This window comes from Lynx rufus, unplaced genomic scaffold (genome assembly GCF_022079265.1).
Source record: "Lynx rufus isolate CCGP_SWC_20201006 ecotype Redwood Valley unplaced genomic scaffold, mLynRuf1.p SCAF_9, whole genome shotgun sequence".
Classification (NCBI taxonomy): Eukaryota; Metazoa; Chordata; class Mammalia; order Carnivora; family Felidae; genus Lynx; species Lynx rufus.
The window spans coordinates 78,278,865-78,300,771 of record NW_025814897.1 but is presented as its reverse complement, the minus strand read 5'-3'; the positions used below and the strand labels follow the sequence as shown (position 1 = coordinate 78,300,771).

The 21,907-nt window shown below is 40.3% G+C and overlaps 1 protein-coding gene across 2 annotated transcripts in view; it reads right to left on the bottom strand.

Annotated features, from left to right (window-relative positions):
• Nucleotides 1-436: 436 nt before the first annotated feature.
• GAS2 (growth arrest specific 2) overlaps nt 437-21,907 on the bottom strand; it is a 121,726-nt gene continuing 100,255 nt past the window's right edge. For both annotated transcript variants that reach the window (XM_047072360.1, XM_047072359.1), the window contains one exon: nt 437-723. In XM_047072360.1, the coding sequence (XP_046928316.1) occupies nt 505-723 (219 nt within the window). In that variant the 3' untranslated portion in view covers nt 437-504. The remainder of the gene's footprint in view (nt 724-21,907) is intronic.

The window sequence follows — 21,907 nt, the reverse complement described above, 5'->3', positions numbered from 1 at the left end:
GAACACTCTGTACTTATTTGTAGTGCTGTTGAATATTTTTAGTAGCACGTTATCACACTAATTGTCACTTTTTAAAAATTAGCTTAAAAATCCTGCAATTATAAAAATGTCTGGGGTGCTTTTCCTTTGTAGACATAAAGCAGGCACTTTCTGTTGACTTATCTATAAATCCTAAGTATTTTCTTCTAATAGTTTTTATCTCTAGCTAGAATTGTACTTCTAGTACTGTGTACTAAATCCTGTGTTCACATATCAAGAAATAATAATTTGCCTACAATTTTTCTAGTTTAAATCTGAGCCTAGAATTTCTTTTAATTGGTCATGTTCTACAGAAGCATCAAAATAAATAGTGCTACTCTTTGAACATTTTTCAATAATAATGACATTTTTCTGGCTGTTACGCCTTTTTCCAAAGTAATTGTCAGAGCATGTGAACTAAACTAACTACACTGGAGAAATGGGTACAGGCCATTAGGAGAGTCCCCTTGTAGTGACCAACTAGTTTTACTTAATCTCCTTCTTAGCCTTATAATTGGCAGAGACGACCAGGTAATTATCTGGATTCATGTCCTTAAGAGTTGGAGATTTGCTCTGGATGGGGGATGTTTTGCCATCCACACGGGAGATCTGCAGCATCCGGCAGGGGTCGTGTTTCAACAAATACCCTGCAAAAGTTTCCCATCCTCCTCCCACACGGACCATGACATGTTTGTTGTGCAGCATCTGAAATGAAAGAAGAGCAAAAGGATTAAATTCTGAGAATTCTTACAGTATCTTAAACCAACTTTCATTTTTAGCACTGTTACTGTTTTCTGTCTTGTTTTTTTATGCCCCATTGTTTTCCTACTTGGTGCACAGTGCCTGAGTTAGCATACAGTATATGAAAGAAGCTTTGTTTTTCCCATGCAAGTGGATCATGGGTACACATCCCCAGGACCCAGCTTTGCCCTGCTATGGGAATCCGGGTTTATGTATAATCCCTTGTTTGGCTGGATGTGTATAGAGGCTTCTGTCTGACATCTGATGTTCCATTACAGCCTCATCACTTCCCCCGTTTTCTGCCCACTGTCTCCGATAAGTGCTTCATTCTTCCCACCAAGTTATTCCCCTCTGAACGAGGACTCAAAAGACCATGGAAATGTCTCTCTTGAAAATAACTGTTAATAATCACACAAATGCTCAATGCGAAATGGAAAGGAAATGCACTCAGAAAAACTGAAGTCTTCTCCAGTCACTGAGCCCTTCAAGGCAAGATGTTGAATGGCCAAACATTTATATTTTCCTTTACTCTTATTCTTTCTAATTACTTTAGAATACATCTTTAAAAAAAAAAAAAACTTACCTTCAGGCCTATGTCACATCTAGATTTCCAGGTAACAGGCTACATATTGAAAAAGTGAAGAATGTATGGTTCTTTTTATCAATAAAAACATGTCAGAGCTGTAGACGTCTGGCATGAAGAGCCAAAGACGTTTATCTTGGCTTTTTTCAAATATCAGAAAATGTAAGATAAAGGGGAGATGTTGCTCCACAATCAGAGATCCTGCTGACTCTGTTCCATGCCCGTGATGTTAAGAATACATACTGGCAGTGTAGTCTTGGGAAGGACAGATAGTTGGGTGAGGAGATTTGGGGAGTCACTTACATTGCAGAGCCTGTAAAATCTACTTGGATTCCTCTTGCTGTGTCAGTTTGAGATCTGGAGTTTTTTTGACTCCCATCAAGTGAAAGATGACATATACTTACTGCTTTCATTCACCTGTTGAGAATTTGATGGAAATTCTGGACTCTCTTTTCAGATGTCTGTATCCACAAAATTTTGCATGTGTGTTTAGGAGGTTCACAGACTCCCAGAAATCCATCCATGGACTCCAGCTAAGAAATCCTGATTCATGTGGTTGACATGAAGCAGTTTCAAATATTGTGGAAAGTAACAAAAATGTGCTGGATATCCATAGAAACCATAAGACTCATAAGAAAACGAAGTTAAATGTAACTCGACTGGTTATTCTCATTTAGAGAATTAGAATTACAATTAAGAATAGAATTAGAATAGAAAGGACCTTCAGAAACATCTAGCTAGAAGTTTTAAACCTATTTTAGCATCAGAATCTATTCATTAAAACCTCAATGGGAATCCCCGTAACATAAAGCAGACAAAAGGAGTCAGGATTCAGCTGTAACCATTTTGCCTTCCCCGGTCCTGCCAGTGGTACCGTGTTCTTGTTTTTCCGATGAAGATCCTGAGGCCCAGATCTTTGGTGTGATTTGCTTAGACTAGAATCTGGATTTCCTGACTCCAGTCTAATACTTGTCCCACCAACGGTTCTTTGTAAAGCAAAATCCATCAAGGCCTTTATAATTTGACTGACCTAGTTCCATTCCCACAAACTCCTGTGTGTGCCTCTACTGCCTGCTTCCAAAACTTGGAGTTGCTGGGACAAAAATTACAAAGGCGGGCATCAAAACAGTACTCTGACCCTTTCTGCCACTGTTCTAGAGAACAGCTTGGCATATTGTTGAAGTTCTGGCATACCCCGCCCCCCAGCCCTACAAATTACATTTAAGAGTTTTCCCTCTAAACATCCTTGGTATGAATGCCTGGCAGAATGCCCAAATTCACTTGACTGTGAGCTGACTATTTCAACCAGAAAGAGCTACCAGTCAGTATAGTTTTTAAACAATTAGCTAACGCTGGAAAACAGTGAAAGAAATGGTTTTCCGCCTGGCATATAAGGTCATTTAGGTACAAACCCTTCTCGCAGATTCCTTAATAAATCCACGCATGCGTAGTGGATCCAACATGAAGCAGAGTTATACTGAATGTGACTAACATAGGGATTAAATTTCTGCCCACCCCCTCCCTCATATCATTTCAATAACTAATCAGCAAGCTGTAATTCTCCAAGAAGGCCAGTGGTCAAACTGAACAACAGTTTCAGGCATGGGGTTAAGATTTCATGGCCATAAGCATTTACATCCTTGATTATAGAGATTTAAATTCCATGCCTTACCTTAGTTTGTGCTAAGTCTCAAGAAAAAAAAAAAGGAAAGAAAACACCCATCCCCATCTCCATAAACCAAACCCCTACTGTTTAACCTAAAAGCAAATTAACCTGCTATAAACCAAACTACTCTCAGCTCTTCCCTCCCTCCCCACCCAGTGCTTGCCCTACAAAACCCCAGCCTTGGTTGAAGTGTATAATCTTCCTTCAGAATCAGGGCAGAGCCACTGAGCTTCTGGAAGAACTCTTTTCATCTCAGGAATGGGTGACATTAGGTCAGTTGCAGTCAATTGATCCTTTTGCTTTTTGGTTTTGGTCAGCAGCATTTCCTGTTCCTCCTAATATTATCAAACGTGCCACTCATCTCTGTCCTCATCATTCTATGGATGGCATCTAGCATGTCATCAGACATGGTTTTCTCTCTCAGCACCTCCACCGGCTTATTTACTCCAGCCTATATTTACCCTTTTCTCCACTTTCCTCATCACAGAAAGAAGTCCCTCTGTCCAAAGTCAACTCCTCCCCATATATCCTAATTCCCGTTACCACTATGCAGAAGCTCCTATCAGACATCACATCACTCACCTCTCTCTCCAGCTTATTGTATAATGGTCCTTATCCCCAAGCCTCTACCACTGTCATACAAAGCAAAACTCTGCTCCTTCCATCCCAGGCTACTTTGTTCTCCTATCTTTGCCTTACTTCTGAGCTTTCTGGTAAGTTTACACGTGATGTCTTCATTTCCAACTTCCTAGTCACTGTCTGACCCACTACACGTTGCTTCTGCCCCCACCTCTTAACTGACTGCACAGTGAAGAGAATCATGGCTTCCGGGATTGTTGAATCCAATGGATGGTCCTTAATCCTTATCTGTCTTGATCTTATCAGATACTGAGGTATCTGATAGTATTGACCATTCCTTCCAGGAAACTCCCTACTTTATTCTCTGTGACAAGACTCTTTACTGGACCTCCTGTTACTTCTCTCGTACTTTCTCTGCCTCTTTTCAGGGTTCTGTTTTCTTCTGCCTACTTTTAAGCTTTGCTGCATGCAGAGGATTCACTGTCTCTAGCCTTGGGGGAGTCTGATCCATTTAGTAAATCCATTCCCACCAAAGGGACTTCCATAAATGCCTGTTTGATTGTCTTCTGCCTAAATGCCTTCACTAGCTCCCTCTCTCCTATAGGCTAATATTCAATTCCCTTTGTTTGCATACATTATTCACCAAGACCACTCCTGTCAGCCTCACCTGTCCTTCCCTGAGCTCTGGGACTCGTGAATTATTTTAGTTATATGTTCCCAGACAACACAGCCTTTCTTCCATGCTTTTGCATATTTGCCCCTAAATATGGAGTGTCTTTTCTGTCTTGCCCTCCCACTTACCTGGACCGCAAACATCAATTCAAACGTCACCTCCACCTGAAAAATTTCCAACAATCATCCACCTTACCAGATAAGTGAATGCTTCCTTGCTGTATGCTGTTTAGATGACACATGATTTCAATTGTTTTAGTCTACTTTAATTGCTAATTTACCTGTGTGCTTCTTTTAATAACATGCGAGCTCTCCAAAAAGAGTGATGATGTGCTTCTCATTTTTTTTAATCTCCCATATGTAAGCTCAGAACAGTATCAATATTGTGATATTAATACTCTTTTTCATATATACTTCCGCAGGCTCTACTTAACTTTGCCTAACTGATGACGTCATTTTCAGCATTACTCCATTTTACAGATGGCAACACTGATGCTCTGAGAAGTGCTGCTCTTAAACCACCTGGGCAAGATCACAGCACAAGTCTGGGACTAGACCCATTTTCCCATTCTGCCACACCCACTGGCTCCGTTAAGCTCTTCAATGTGGATTTTCATACCTGCTTAGTTACTTACAAGTGAAATTTAGCACAAACAAGGAATTATCAGTGTCAGAAATAGTAACAAGCAGCTTAAGCAAATCAAATGCTCACATAAAATGATTTATGGGGCTATGTTCTAATAAACCCTATATAAACACAAATTTAATTTCAGAAGATTATACTGTAGTGGCCCTAATTACTTTAGCAATAAACATGTGTCAAGTGCAGGTAATAGGATAGAATACACTTATAGCCAGGCATCTGTCGGCATAAGTAGGACTAGACTTTGATTCTCTGTTCGGTTACAGCTCCTTTACTTATGATGCTTCACAATGTTGAACAATTTTGTGTTCTCCGTTCCAAAAGATAACTCCTCTTGACTGGTAGCATCACAAGTGAACTGAGTATTTAATAGTGGTTATCCATGCTGCTGTTTGTGGCCTTTCTTCTCAAGCAAAGAAAAAGAATTGCTACAAATCTCCAATACTATATGTTGCAAAGCCGTATGTTGCCCCATCAGGCCTATTCTAGCTCCTCCTAGTTTTTACAACCTGCCTCATTCCTCACGGTGCCTATGATCCTACCAAAAGTGAAGAAGGTGAAGAAGATTCATCACCAACGTAGCACAACTTAGCAACATCTCTCAATGCTGAAGGGGGCGGGGGGAAAGACCCCAAAACAGTAACAAAAATCTGTCCCAACATTTCTCCCAGTGGCCTTCATGAAGTTGAAGCAGATCTGGACTGTTGCAGATACTGTAAATATTTTATTTATTTATTTTTTAAATGTTTGTTTATTTTTTTAAAAAAAATTTTTTTTTTCAACATTTATTTATTTTTGGGACAGACAGAGACAGAGCATGAACGGGGGAGGGGCAGAGAGAGAGGGAGACACAGAATCGGAAACAGGCTCCAGGCTCCGAGCCATCAGCCCAGAGCCCGACGCGGGGCTCGAACTCACGGACCGCGAGATCGTGACCTGGCTGAAGTCGGACGCTTAACCGACTGCGCCACCCAGGCGCCCCTTTCTTTTTTTTTTTTTTTTTTAATTTTTTTTTGTTGTTGTTGTTTATTTTTGAGAGAGAGGGTGGGGGAGGGGCAGAGAAAGAGGGAGACACAGAATCCAAAGCAAGCTCCGGGCTTCGAGCTCTGACCTGTCAGCACAGAGCCCAATGCAGGGCTCAAACGCACAAAATGAGATCATGACCTGAGCTGAAGTCAGACCCTTAACTGACTGAGCCACCCAGGTGCCCTGAATATTTTCTTCTTTGATGTCTATGAGTGACATACATTCCTTGCCCAAGAAAAGAGCCAGAATGCCTCAAAGGTATGTTTTTGTTTTTGTTTTTAATAATTTGGTAATGGGAGAAAACATTTCCATTCGTGTCAAGGGCATTTTGCTTTATGCCTTTTCCCATCATAATGCTTAATTATGTGTTGTTTTCTAATGAGGCCTCTTCCTACGTGCCAGCAAAAGGGAACTTTTTCTCCTTAGATGACACAGTCATAATAGTAGAGCACCCACTGTGCCAGGTAATCTACAGATATGCCTTGTTAAAATAAGAAAGATAAAAAGAAACACTGAGGTCACTGGCAATGCTCTCATTTCACAGGCAGACAGAGGGTCACCCAGGAGGCTCCCCAGGGCCACACTAGAAATCACTTCTTTATTCCCCATCTCGTACACAGCCTGACAGTTGGAGAGCTATACTCCTCCCCAAACTATTACTCTAAAGATGAATCCTATATTTAAAGGTGGGTGAATCACTTAACATATTGACCCAGCAATGGTTCGTGACGCGTCAGGTAAGTCCTCGCTTTGTTTTTTCGGATGCAATGCACGTTTTGTTAGGTTACAATATGCAGCCTAAAGCCTGCTTTCTAGCACCACCTTTCAATCTTACTTTCCTAACACTGTAGGGAAAAAAAATTATAACCAAAAAGTTCTGTGGTTCATCCACATACCAATTCAAAGGAAAAAAATGGGTTAAAAGGAAACACATTAATTCTCCCATATTAAGTTAGATCACAATGGAAAATTTTAAAGTTGTAGAAATGATTAATCAACCTCTCCCTACAAACGCTGTGATCACTGCGGTATAAGGGGTCCAGTGCTCTGGCTCTTATGATGTAATAGGATTTCAGAAGGAGATTTTCTTTTCCCTAATCTTATAGCTTGGAGAGACATTCTGGAATCACATCATGTATAGGTCTTAAGGAGCTTAAAGCAAGAAAAGTATGTTTTTTTCTTCCTGCGGACACTAGTCTTTCGAAACAGAAATACATCAACTCACGTTTTGCGGATAAGGCACAGCTGATATCTATGTAAATCACAGAAAATCATACGTTTGACTAAATGAAAAAGAAATGGCCATGTAACAGAGCCAGAAAATAATATGGATTTATTGGTGATGCATTTGTTGTCAAGATGGCCAAGCTATCTATAGCTATATTATATAAATCATAAACAAAAATAAACAAGAGCAGGACATGTCTTTTAATAAACATAATTTAAAGTTAAATGCTTCTGGGGCGCCTGGGTGGCTCAGTCGGTTGAGCGTCCGACTTCAGCTCAGGTCATGATCTCACCATCCATGAGTTCGAGCCCCGCGTCAGGCTCTGTGCTGACAGCTCAGAGTCTGGAGCCTGCTTCGGATTCTGTGTCTCCCTCTCTCTCCGCCTTCCCCCTGCTCATGCTCTGTCTCTCTCTGTCCCAAAAATAAATTTAAAACACATTTAAAATTTTTAAATAAATAAATAAAGGTAAATGTTTCATATTCATATTTGGTAGCTTGATTTCATCAATTCCCCAGCACAGATCTGCGTGAATGTTCACATCTGTCCTAAATCATAATTCCTATGAAAAGTTTCAGGCGTCTCCACCTTCTCACCTTCTCAGCAAAACACTGACAAATCTCTTTCATTCAGATTTGAATCTTGTGTTTGTGACCTTGAAAACTCGGGGAGAGGAATATATGTCATATTCTCTGTGTACCAAGGTCATCAGCCCCTGAGGATGTGAAAGCTTCCCAGCAGGATGCCCTCATCCTCTCTCACACTTCACCAGTCTAGCCTTTACTTCAGGGCCAGAGTGGCCATTCCAAAGGGAAAATCTGATCATGCTATGGCCTTGCTTAAGAACCTGTGCATGGGTCTCCATTGTCTGTAGTGTTTCTCAGCCATTTTTAGCTCCAGCTCACCTGAAGAATATGACTCATTCTCATGAGCACAAGAAGTCTGTGGCAAAGATTCTGAAAGAGCAGTGGTGTGAATGCAGGTGTGTGTGTGTACAGGTGTGTGGGACCAGGGCAGAATCTGCATCTTGAGGGTGGGCAGAAGCATACATAATTTGAAGAAACCATTTGTCAGCAATTCTGATACCCCCTGTCCTACCTCTGCCCCTCCCCATCCTGCTATGAGAACAACTAGCCTGACACACAAAGCACTTCATGGTTCAGCTACTGTTCCTTCCCCACCTTCTTTCTCATTCCGCCTCAAAGACCACATACCGTTGTGTAGGTTGTGCAATGCACAATGATGCAGCTACTGTGTGGCCCTACTTGTCTGTGCCCATACCTACACTCCAAATTGCATAACCCGCAAAATTTCTGGACTCCTTGGAATCCCCTAAAGATTTCATGCCTTTCTACATCCACATTCACCAGGTGAATTAAAGTGAGTCCCTTCCTATGGCCATTCAATAAATATGTGTTGAGTGCCCGGCAAGGTTATTCCTTACTAAATTCATGCCCTGAGGGCTGAGTACAGTGCCAACAACACAATGGGCACTCAATAAATGTTTGTTTAATGAATGCATAAGCAATGTTAATGCCTACTAATGCTCCACCCGGGCATCACTGCCTTTATGGAATATTTTTGCACTCTCCAACCTTTAGATTACTTCTTTTGGACCTTGAGATTTTCCTTTACAAACTTCAAGCATAGAACCTGTCATATTTTGTTGCCTATTTTCTTGTCCATATTTCTCTAATTCCCTGTGACCTCTCTAAAAGGTCACATCCTATTCAGCTTTGTACACCGGACAACAATTGTAGTGTGTGATATGTAGAACACATGACTTATTTACAGAAAAGAAAAAAAGGAAAAGATGAAAATGATTGGTCTTTATGAGGGAGAGTCTGAAAAACACCAGGATGTGAATGATAATCCACCTTAACCACTGCTTAGAGAATTCCTTTGAGAGAAAGATACATTTTGGGTCAAAGACCCAAAGTAACAGGAATCATACAGGAGAGAGGGAGGGTGAATTGAGAATCAGAGCAATGGAAGGAGAGAGAGAAAGGAGAAGGGGAATGGAGGAGAGAAGAAGAAAATCTCCCAAATGATTCCAAAATCAAGTATACCATTGTCTTCATTATCGCCCTTCACAAGTTCTCATTACATTTGGAATGTATGTTTTAGAAATATCACTCACTATAGTAACAAATTACTCATTACAAATTGCAGCCCCTCCTTTTTCTCTATTCATGCTTAAGTGTTAAAATGCTTGGGTCTCTCAGCATAACTCTAGCTCTCATTAAGCCCTTCCCCACGTAACTGACCACAATGGCTCCTATTTCTGCCCAATCTGTTAACTGCTCTTCTCCACCACAGCCATCCCTTTAAGAGACAACCATCTCTGACACTGACTGCCTAGAGGAGTAAGCCACCTAAATTCAAATCAGTTCAGCCTCCTGGGATATCATATGCTTCCTAATACCTCCTTGTCAACCCCGTTCACTGTGTGTTTTTACAAGCCATCATAACTTGAGTGAAAATATTGTGTTTAGAACGCAGTCATCTGCTCTCCAGAGAAAGAGTGTTAAATTAATTTATAGGACAACAGACTCTGTCATCGACTGGTATTATCCTGAAATGGCATATGCTCAAAATTGGGCGACTGGGAATTCAGCTGGCTGCCTAAGGTACATGGACACATGGAGGAGAAAAGTGGCAGGTGTTCAGTCGCTAGTCCGCCATGTTGAAAGCCTGCTACCTGCATCTTCAAGGTAAGTGATAAGGTCACCTGGTAATAGGGCGAGTGAGACTCTGTTTACCACAGATGCCCTATGTAGACTTCTTTGTCAAAGGTTGGGGATTCATCTCAACCTCTCTAGCTATTTGAAATTATAAATGGTTAAATACTCCTCAAATAGACAAGCTTCTGGAATTACCACTTTGTTGTTCACAACACATTTTTCATAGGTGTTATCTCACTTCTATCTTCCTAATAATCTTTTATGCCTTTTTCTTAGATTAAGCTTCAGAGAGATGTGGTCACCACCAACTATATGTATAACTCTAAGATATTATTTAATCTCTCTGTGCCTCCCTTACTCATCTGTAGAATGTTTCTAATATAGAGTTTTTTGGATAAATACATGTTAGCATGTAGCAACATCGCCTGGCACATGATATTCAATAGTAGCCTGCCATTGCTTTTGTTATTAAAATTATTATTAAAATAATAATAATGTTATTGCAATGATGATGGTGAACTTCTTACAGGCTTCATTTCAGTTAATTCCTGCAACAGCTCTAAGTGGTTTGCATTACTATCCACACCTACAGATGAGAAAATGGCAGTTCCAGAAAGGTTAAGTAAATCTCCCAAAGTCACCTAGCTAGGAGTTGACAAAGTTTAGATTGGAACCTGAGTCTCTTTGACCGCAAAGATAATACACATTACCACTTAACTATATGCCCTAAAGGGGCTTTGCCAGGGGTCATGACTGTCTGGCTTCTTATCTAGACTATTTCCATGGACAACACTTCTTTTTTCTAAGAATATGTGTTATGGTGTCTCCATTGATGATCATATCGCTCAACTCTAAATGTACCTGGCACCAGAAAAGAGAAGGTGTTTTGTTTTTTGTTTTTTGTTTTTTTTAATTTTTTTTTTCAACGTTTTTTATTTATTTTTGGGACAGAGAGAGACAGAGCATGAACGGGGGAGGGGCAGAGAGAGAGGGAGACACAGAATCGGAAACAGGCTCCAGGCTCTGAGCCATCAGCCCAGAGCCTGACGCGGGGCTCGAACTCACGGACCGTGAGATCGTGACCTGGCTGAAGTCGGACGCTTAACCGACTGCGCCACCCAGGCGCCCCAAGAGAAGGTGTTTTAATATGTGGTTAGGAGAATTTATTCACATTTGAACCTGATGTTTCACCCATACAAAAATGTTGAAATTAGGTACACCAGAGTGCTTGGCTGTTGGTTCCACACTGTAAAAGGAAACTCTATGGGAGAGACCCCTGACAGTCTGCAAAGTACTTTCTCTTAAGTTATTTCATTTTATCACACCCTGCCCAGTTGTTCTGCAGGCTAGTATTACTGTTCCCATTGCACAAATGGAACCTCAGAGAGGTTAGGTAGGTGACTCACAGACACACAGCAAGAACACAGCCCTAGTCTTTAGAGTCCCAGTTTTGTGATCTGTTGTCTTCAGTAACAAAATCATGCATTAAGGAGAATACAATCCTCAAACCATCATTTGAAGGCTAAACCACTCAGTGACAATGGTGACAAACCATCCTCCAACATGAACGGGGCCTTGAGTCTGGCTATTGGGGCTGGCCAGAAAAAAATTCTTGGCTTGCTTTTGTTGTTTCCCTCTGGGAGAAGGAAAGTGAATAGTTCACTTCCCAGGCTCGTTGTAGACAAATGAGACTCAGTAGCTTCTTTCTGGAAGCAAACATGAGAAGAGCAGCTTGCAGATGAATGTAATGATCGACTGGCAGAATGTTCCATTTGCATCTGCTTGGAAATATGTGTAGGAGTACTTACTGCCAACTGCCTGTCAGTTCTTATCGACTGGTTATGTAAGGTCTCCATTTTCCCAGATCTGCACCAAATGAAATTAAGAAGGCTTAGCTGCAATCTAATTACCAGTCTACGGCACCATTTCAGACAGGAAAGGCAAAGTTATGATAAATATTTTATGGAACACTCAGCACAATGAAAGCAACGAGGCCAAAATGCTAGTGGTGGAAAGGAAAGAGCTGGCTACAGGAAGGATTCATAGCTGGTATGTGCCCAACTGAAACTAGACTTCATCCACCCCAAAGACGCAACACCTTCGGCAAGGGGAGCTGGGCTCCAAGGGGCAATGAAAACCCATTCCTTCCACTGATCAAACGGGTTCAAGTCTGTCTGACTCAATCTGAGTTCTCATTCTTTCATCGAAACACTGATACCAAAACCCAACAGCACCAAGACAGCAAAAGACAGCACTGTCTTTTTCGTGACAATGATACACTTCAGTGGTTCCCAACCCGGTGTCCTCCTGGGTCCTGAAAGGCAACAACAGTGTCTGTAATGCAGACACTGGAAAAACTATTACTTTGCTACTGTTTTTAATGGATCTTTAGTATATTGGTAGAAAAATGGAAAACAAAGTATTAATAAATACAGTTAGATCTTTTATATCGACAAAATATTTGAAAACATGAGTCTCTTTCTTCTCAAAGCCCCATTCAAATGAAAGGCAAGGAATAAAAATGTGCTAAAGTCACAGGACAAAGGGAAATTGAGAGGATATTACAGTAGAGAAGAAAGGCCAACACATTTTTAGAGGATGGAAAACAGAGGGATGAATTGTAACCAACTAAGAGTGGAGAGAGTTGAAACTCAAAGCCTGAAATGACAGCTTGCCCAAAAGAAGCAAGTCAAACCATGCCTTGAAAGTATAGGAAATTCAGGTTTTAGAATCACCAGGTACTTCCATCAGGTGAGGAGAGATGTGCAGCTGAAGAAAGGAGAATTGGTTGAATGCCAGTCTAAGGACTGGTTAGATTTACTGCACCCCACCTCAGATTTGCTATGCCTGTGACAGTATCCCATAGTGTAAATGACTGTGTCATCTCAGCAGGACACTGAAGGTTTATCTTTGCAGAAATTGAATCAGAGATGCTCCAGGCTAGGGAATGTTACAGGAACCAAAAGGAGAGATGGGTAAATACATGATAAAGCAAAGGCAGCAAAGTGCTCATTATAGAACCCAGATGGTCGTTCTGTGGGTATTCTATGTATGTTTGAAATTTCTCACAATATAATGTTAGAGGAAAACTTCATCCTGAACCCAACTGTTCTCCCATCTCCATTCCTAAATCCAAATTTCCTCCATCTTACCTGGATTACTGTAATAACCCTCCAACTGCTCCTCCTGCTTCTGCCCTTGCCCCTCAGTACGCTCTCAACAGAGAAACCAGAGGCATCTTGTTAAAACAGAAGTTATTGTATTTTACAACTCCACTCAAAATGCTGTGTGGCTCCCCATTTCACTGGGCATAAACTCCAGAGTGCTTCCAATTCCGTCTACATTCCCATGTGATCTGGACTCCTGTCATCTCTCTGACTTCATGTCCTCCCACAGGCCGCTCCCATGCTCTGTCACAGCCTATTGGCCTCCTTGCTATTTCTCAAACACTAGAAGGCCACTTCAGGCATGCTCTTGACTTGGTGTTCCTTCTGTTCAGAAGACATTTTGCCCAGATAACTGCAAAGCTAACCCCTCACCTCCTTCACGCCCTTGACACTGTCTCACCTCCTCAAAGAGGCTTACCCTAACCACCCTTTTAACATAGTAGTCTCTGCTCCTGGCACCCTCAATCTGCCTTATCCTGCCCTACTCTTCCTTCCCCACCCGAGCATGGCACTAATCACTTTCTAGCAAGCTCCATAACTTACATATTTATTATGTTTATTGTCTATAAATTATTATCTATACAATATAAAGATTCCCAATCAAAGTTGCCAGATTTGTGTTATAAAAATACAAAAAACCCAGTTAAATTTGAGAGTCAGATAAACAACAAACATTCTCTAGGTATAAATATGTCCCTTACAATATTTGGAAAATAATATATTAAAAAATATTTGTTGTTTGCCTGATATTAAGTAGATTATCTGTATTTAATCTGGCAACCCTAAACTTCCCCAACCACACACACACAAGCACTCACAGAGTAACATAAAGGTCTTCGAGGGAGTCAGGGTTCATCTGTGTTTTTCTCTGATATATCTTTAGCTCTTTGAATAGTGCTTATTTCATAATATATGTTCAATAAATATATATGTTCAATCAATATGTGAATGACTATACATTTTCTCATGATGACCCCTAAGAAAATAAGGGAGTAATCCACAAAAGACATGTGATCCAGGAAACAGGGAATCCAACATAAGAGCAAATTAAAATCTCAGAGGACACTGTGAGGTCAACGTGGGGCAGGAGAGACATGGAGGGACCAGAAACGAAACCCCTAGCTTAGCCAGTATATCTGCCTATGACACCATTGTGACAGGTTTTACAATTCTCTAAGGGGATCTGGTAAGGGCTCCTTAGTCCTACTTAGGAAAAGAGAAATGGTTAAGTAAAAAAGAAAAGGAAAAGTAATCACAGCACACTACTATATTTACATGATTATTGTTTTGTTTTGTTTTGAGAGAGAGAGAGTGAGAGAGCACATGTGAGTGGGGGAGAGGGGCGGAGAGAGAGAAAGAGAGAGAGAGAGAGAGAGAGAGAGAGAGAGAGAATCTTAAGTAGGCTCAGGTGGAGCCTAACATGGGGCTCAATCTCAGGACCCTGGGATCATGACCTGAGCCGAAATCAAGAGTCAGACGTTCAACCGGCTGAGCCACCCAGACACCCCCATGATTGTTATAAGGTAAATACTGAATACTGATTTGACCAATACTGGTATCATCGATGATGCCTGGCAAACAAGAGGAAGGGGAGTCCATATGTGTGTGGTGGGGTGAGGGGAAGGCATGTGACTACTAAATCATCATCTTCCTACTCTTGCTTTGCTGGGTTTGTGAGTATTCCATAGAAAAATGCTGACAATGTAAAAACTAAGACAGATCAGCATAATTTTATAATTTAGAAACTTGGAGATAAATAAAAGAAGAAACAGCTAGAAAGGGTGAAACGAGTTGCATCTGGGAGAACTCAGGAGAAAAAAATGAGTGGAAAGAGGGGACACGGGAAGGGGCAGGCTTGCAATTTGGGATCATAAATCTTACAGCACCGTTTTGTTGCCTATATACCTGTATTTCTTTATAAAAATGAAAATTCAACTTAAAATATTCAGTTCTGGTACTCAAGAAAACAAAAGCAAAAAGAAAAAAAAAATTCCAAAGCATAGGAAAAAATATATCCTTAAGCATCCAGAAAATTATTTTATTGCTATGAAAACCTTCTTCTTTGCAAAATAGCTGGCAGGCTCTCATATACGTCCTGATATAAGGATGTAATTTGACCTGAAATCACTGCAAAATGAATGATTACATTTTTTTCTGAACATTCAGACCTTAGGCACAAACTGGCTACCTGATCTCAAATATGTTTTCTAACATTTTAATAGTCCTTTGTAGTTTACAAAATCCTTTCCAACATCAATTCATTTTATCCTCTAAAGTCACTGTTCAAATTATTTTCATATCATGCATATCTGGATCTCTCCCAACATCACATAAAATCATCACAATATCCTCAGATAAGACCATGACATGAACTTAGGAGTGCAAAGCTCTGCTATTTGCTTTGTTTTCTTTTAGTTTGTTTTATCCTCTCCTTTCCCATATTTCTGAGTCTTGAACAATTATAAATCTCAGCATTTCTCTTCCAGAAACTTTCATTCCAAGATCATGACTGTTTGTTCTTCCTATTTCTCGCTACACTCTAATAAAATGCCAGACACTTTCCATAGCTTAATCGCTGAATTCTCTATAATCCTAATTGGCTCCCAAAATCTTCTCTAAGGCACAGAAATGTTCCTCTTCCTCTAAGTCAGTTTCTTATGCTATTTAAACAGTTCAAGAATATAGAAGAATAATATAAACCAATCCCACTTATCAATATATACATAAAAATTACTTGTGTAGGGGTGCCTGAGTGGCTCAGTTAAGCATCCAACTTCAGCTCAGGTCACGATCTCATGGTTTGTGAGTTCAAGCCCCGTGTTGGGCCCTCTGCCTACGGCTTGGAGCCCAGAGCCTGCTTCAGATTCTGTCTCCCTTGCTCTCTGCTCCTCCCCCGCTCACAATCTGTCTCTCTCTGTCTCAAAAATAAATGAACATTAAAATAAAATTTTAAAACATTACTTTTGTATATGGCATTTATCTTTATTTTTTAAATACAATTTATTGTCAAGTTAGTTGACATACAGTATATACAGTGTGCTCTTGGCGTCGGGGCTAGATTCCCGTGATTCATCGCTTACGTACAACACCCCGTGCTCATCCCAACAAGCACCCTCCTCAATTCCCATCACGCATTTCCCCCTCCCCTCGACCCTCCTATCAACCCTCAGTTTGCTCTCTGTATTTAAAAGTCTCTTAAAGAGTCTCTCTGTTTGAAACTGGTTTTTCCCCTTCCCTCCCTCCATGGTCCTCTGTTAAGTTTCTCAAGTTCTACATATGAGTGAAAACATATGACATCTGTCTTTCGCTGACTGACTTATTTCACTCAAAATAATACCCTCCAGTTCCATCCACGTTGTTGCAAATGGCAGGATTTCATCTTTTCTCATTACCAAGTAGTATATGGCTTAAAAAACAAATCAAAACAACTTTGTCTTTATCTTTCACACAGCCATACTCTTTGCACATCTTTCAAATAGATGGTGCTTTTTCTGATCCAAAAATCTTTCTTTGCTGAATATTCTATTTCTTTCTTTCATTTTCCACAACGAGTAGGTGAAGTTTGGAGGTCACTTCCGATTATCCAGTCTCCTTAAATAAGTCCAGAAAAATGAAACAATTCATCACAGACTGTCTACCCATTCCTGCTTCAGGGACAGGTCACATGCTCCCTTGCAAATGAGTCTGTTGTTCCAAGGGGCGACCCAGAGGTCCCAGTAGGGAGGAAGGCACAAACTCTTTTGATAAAAGCCACACATAACTAATGCCTTAAAAATTATCACCAGAAACTGCTAGCTCAAATTCACCATTTTCAAACATGAATTCCTCAAATTTCCACATTGACCTTCTTTGCTTTTAAATTTACTTTCATCTCCAAGAATGTTGGTTCCTTTCATGTGAAAGTTTACACTAAAATTTTCACCAGTTCATCTTCTACTTTTATGTTTCTATAATTTTATATCCCTGTTTTCTCATTTCTGCAATTTTGCTTTTTAAAGTCTTTAATAAGTGCCCATTATGGGGGAGTGGGTGTGTTATGTACACATAAATAGAGAAATAATTTACATAAGTGTATTCCATCTCATATAAATATATACACATCTATTTCCATTTTCCCATGTATTTATTTCCCTCAACTCTTACTAGAGGGATATCATTTGCCTAATGAGGGCCTGGCTGCCACAATGGAGTAACTATCTTTTTGTTTAGTCCTACTGCCACAATGGAGTAACTATCTTTTTGTTTAGTCCTACTCTAAGAATGTGAATTTTCTCATGACAGAGTTCACAGAACACATCTTCAGCCATGTGGGTCCCTCGGCCACGTCCTTTTCTCTCTTCAACCACCCAATGCACGTGATGTGATGATATGTTCATATATTTCAGGAACTTTCCAGCATCTATATATCTCTGCATGTCAACAAGAAACCATGCTTTTTTGGATACGCACTTTCCTGTGTCCCTTATACTCTAACTTCAATGATAGAGGAGCAACAGTATCTACTCCTCACCGACAAGCAGAATCTATACTTCCTAATACTCTGATTCAAATTCAGCTAATTCTCCAGTGTGCTTGTTTATGTCAGGGCCTTGCATGCAGACTCCATTCCGACTTGCTAACAACAGATGTCACCGGGTTGACAGCCTGAAGCCATTCCCTTATCTGATGTATGGGTCCTCTGCAGGCAAGCTGACAGTAGTGTAACTGGCCCTGATTCTGCTCCTTCCTTCTTTTGTCTTCAGTGTCCTCTTTTGCTGCTTCCGATATCTTTTGAGGCCACCCAAAGCTCTTTCCTGTCCTTTCTGATTCGTGCTCCCTAGCGTCTAACAAACTTCTATGGCAAGATAAAAACGAAAATTTTGAAATTAATATTAAAGTCATATTAGCGGCCTCGAGATTTTAGATCTCCCCTCTCTCCTTTGGCACATGATTAATACAAATCATTTAATGGAGGTGGATACTCATATTTTGCCCATTAGCTTCTAAAGAACTTATTAGAGGCATGACCATCTGACGTCTTGAAGCCTCAGCACGGGGTCTTCCAGCTGAGGTGTACTATCCATCAACACCAAGCTGGCAGTGATCTTGGAAGAGCAACATCACACCTAAAACCCTCGCCTCTTCCCTCCTTGCCTAGTTCGTTTAGTGAATGCTCCTTCTCCATCTTTTCTAGCCCTTTGCACAGCTGCACAAAACTCCATTACCCAGCCTCTCAGACCTTCACCATCTCAAACCATTCTTCACCTTCCCCATTCTTAAATCTCAAACCTTCCCTTTTGCTTCTGTGTCTCTCCGAAATTGGTAAGAGGTCTTCAGGAAGGGGGTTTAATCTCACCTGATCTGTCTTTGCTTTTCATTCAGAGACTATGTGACCTCTGATGGAAGCTATTTCTGTTAGGATGTCGTCTCACCTTTGTTGCAGCCTTGTTGTTGTCTAGGTTCCCATGTTATTTTTACTCCTCCCTTGGGGTACATTTGTAGAGGCTGTTTTATTTCTGTGTTCTTTGACACTCTGGAGCAAAAATAAGTCTCCTCTGTGTGTACCATGTCTTATCTTAAATTTCTTTTATTCTAACATAATTTCAATCATCTCCCACATACCTTTCTCAAGCTTGCTCTGGTAAAGGTTTCTAAAGGATGCTATGAACACCTACTGGAAATACCTTCAGCCTAGTCTTTGAGGGGCAAGTGTTCTTGTGAATATTTCTTGGAGAAGTAATCTGAGTCTCAACGAGCACTCTCTTGAGATTTTTCTAGATAAAGAAGGGATAGAAGGACCTCCCAGTGTCAGGAAAAGCAGTGCAAAGGGACAGAAACATAAAGCAGCATGATCTGTATATAACACCGAGTAGTTCACAACTCCCATAGCTGAGTGTGAGAGAGATGAGAAAGAGACTGCTAGGAGATACAGCCAGTGAGGTAAGAAGTGACCAAGGGTAAGAGGAACCGGAATCCCTCTCTATGCACATGAGATAACAAAGGTCACTGACAGGTTCTAAGCAAGGGATTGGCATGACAAGATTTTTACTGCAAAACCATTCCTGGGGAAAATACACACACACACACACACACACACACACACACACACACACACATTAATCATTTAATTACACACTCAACCTCAGCCATAATTTCTTATTTCTCCTGATACTTAGGCTCTCTTTTTACTGCTGCTTTTACTCACATGAGATTAATATGCAAGGCACACAAAATAGTATTTACTGTAGGAATAATACAGGACATAATAGTGGTGGCAACATTAATTCTTCCTGCAGGGAAGCAATCCCTTGTTAAAATGCAGAATTGAGGCAACATAAACCCTTTCATATTGTAGAGGCACTCTGACACTTTAAAGACAGACAAATCACATGACCAGCAAGAAGTCGGTAACCCATTCCGCTTGGGCCAGCAGCTCTTCATAATTACATACTTAAAAAGGGAAGGGGAACAACTAAATCCCCACAGACACATCTCAACATTATTTAACATCTGTTTCAAAATGACTAGCAAGGAACCAAACTGTTTTCGAATCTCAAATACCAGTCAATGAAACAAGTAGCAAAAATTGCAGTTATGGAATCTAGACACTAGGTGGCAGCAGCATATAAGCACATGATCATCCCACATTAAAATTATAGTGCTGTATTGCTTAAATCTATTGGAACAACAGGGTAAACATGTTTCCTCCCAATGTTTCTCACCATTGCCTTTTTTTTTCACTTATTGGGCTTAAAATTATGAAATTGCTTTTTTTCTAATAAATCTACTTTTCACTCTAGAATATTTGTTTCTCTACGTGATAGTAACAAATGTTAGGTGTACATGTGGACATTCCATATACATACACTATATACATATTGTTATATTGTATGTACATAAGTTGCATTTATTGCATATTATTGCATGAGTGATATACGTGCAGTTTATAATAGTGATAGTAGACATGCAAAAATGCCAGTCATTTTCTATTGAGCACTTTATCTCATTTAATACTTTTAACAACCTTGTGGGAAGGTATCAGCTTTCTCCCTTTGCAGTTTAACTGTCAAGGATCAGAGAGGTTGGACAACTTGGCCAGACTCACACAGTGTAATAAGCTATGGAAGTGGGATTCATGTTATATATTTCAGAGAGCTCAAAGTCTGTGAGTTTTTTGACATGAGGAATCTCATCTTAATTTCTATTCTCTCTCACCAAAGACAGATATGTGCTACAAATATATTCTATAAATTGTAAGAATAGCTTATGCTCATTTGATGGTGTTAAGTAAATATAATTCATGTGGGAAAATGAAAGCAATTACCTTGATGCATTAAAGTGCAGATTACTAAGCACGGTCCCTATTTAAACCAGAATTTCTTACAAGAGTAGTTTTCTTTCTTTTCTTAAAATTTAAACTTTAGTTAGTTAACATACAGTGTAATATTGGTTTCAGGGGTAAAATTCAGTGATTCATCACTTACATACAACACCCAGTACTCATCGTGACAAGTGCCCTCCTTAGTACCCATCACCCATCTAGCCTACCTCCCAATCCACCTCCCTCCATCAATCCTTAATTTGTTCTCTGTTGTTAAGGGTCTCATGTGGTTTGTTTCCCTCTCTTCTCTTCCCCCACCTTCCTATATGTTCATCTGTTTTGTTTCTTAAATTCCACATATGAATGAAATCATATAGTATTTGTCTTCCTCTGACTGACCTATTTAGTTTAGCAAAATACATTCTAGCTCTATCCACATCATTGCAAATGGCAAGATTTCATTATTTTTGATGGCTGAGTAATATTCCATATATATATATATATATATATATATATATATATATATATACCACATTTTTTTTAACGTTTATCTATTTTTGGGACAGAGAGAGACAGAGCATGAACGGGGGAGGGGCAGAGAGAGAGGGAGACACAGAATCAGAAGCAGGCTCCAGGCTCCAAGCCAACAGCCCACAGCCCGATGCGGGGCTTGAACTCACGGACCGCGAGATCGTGACCTGAGCTGAAGTCGGACGCTCAACCGACTGAGCCACCCAGGCGCCCCTATACCACATCTTTTTTATCTATTCACCAATCAGTGGATATTTGGGCTCTCCCCACAGTTTGGCTATTAGTTGATAGTGCTGCTATAAACATCAGGATGCATGTATCCCTTCAAATCTGAATTTTTGTATCCTTTGGGCAAATACCTAATGTGCAATTGCTGGATCATAGGGTAGTTCTATTTTTAGTTTCTTGAGGAACCTCCATACTGTTCTCCAGAGTGGCTGCACCAGTTTGCATCCACACCAACAGTGCAAGAGAGCTCCCCTTTCTCTACATCCTCAACAACTGTTGTTTCTTGTGTTGTTAGTAATTTTAGCCATTCTGACAGGCGTCAGGTGGTATCTCATTGTGGTTTTGATTTGTAATTCTCTGATGATGAGTGATGTTGAACATCTTTTCATGTGTCTATTAGCCATCTAGATGTCTTCTTTGGAAAAGTATCTGTTCATGTCTTCTGCCCATTTCTTAACTGGGTTCTTTTTTGGGGGGGTGTTGAGTTTGATAAGTTCTTTATAGATTTTGGATGTTAACCCTTTATCAGATATGACATTTGCAAATATCTTCCCCCATTCCTTAGCTGCCTTTTACTTTTGTTGATTGTTTCCTTTGCTGTGCAGATTTTTATCTTGATGAAGTCTCAACAGTTCATGTTTGCTTTTGTTTCCCTTTCCTTTGGTGACCTATCTAGTAAAAAGTCAAGTCTCTCTGGCCAAGGTCAAAGAGGTTGCTGCCTGTGTTCTCCTCTAGGATTTTGATGGCTTCCTGGGTCACATTTAGATCTTTCACCCACTTTGAATTTATTTTTGTGTATGGTGTAAGAAAGTGGTCCAGTTTCATTCTTCTGCATGTCACTGT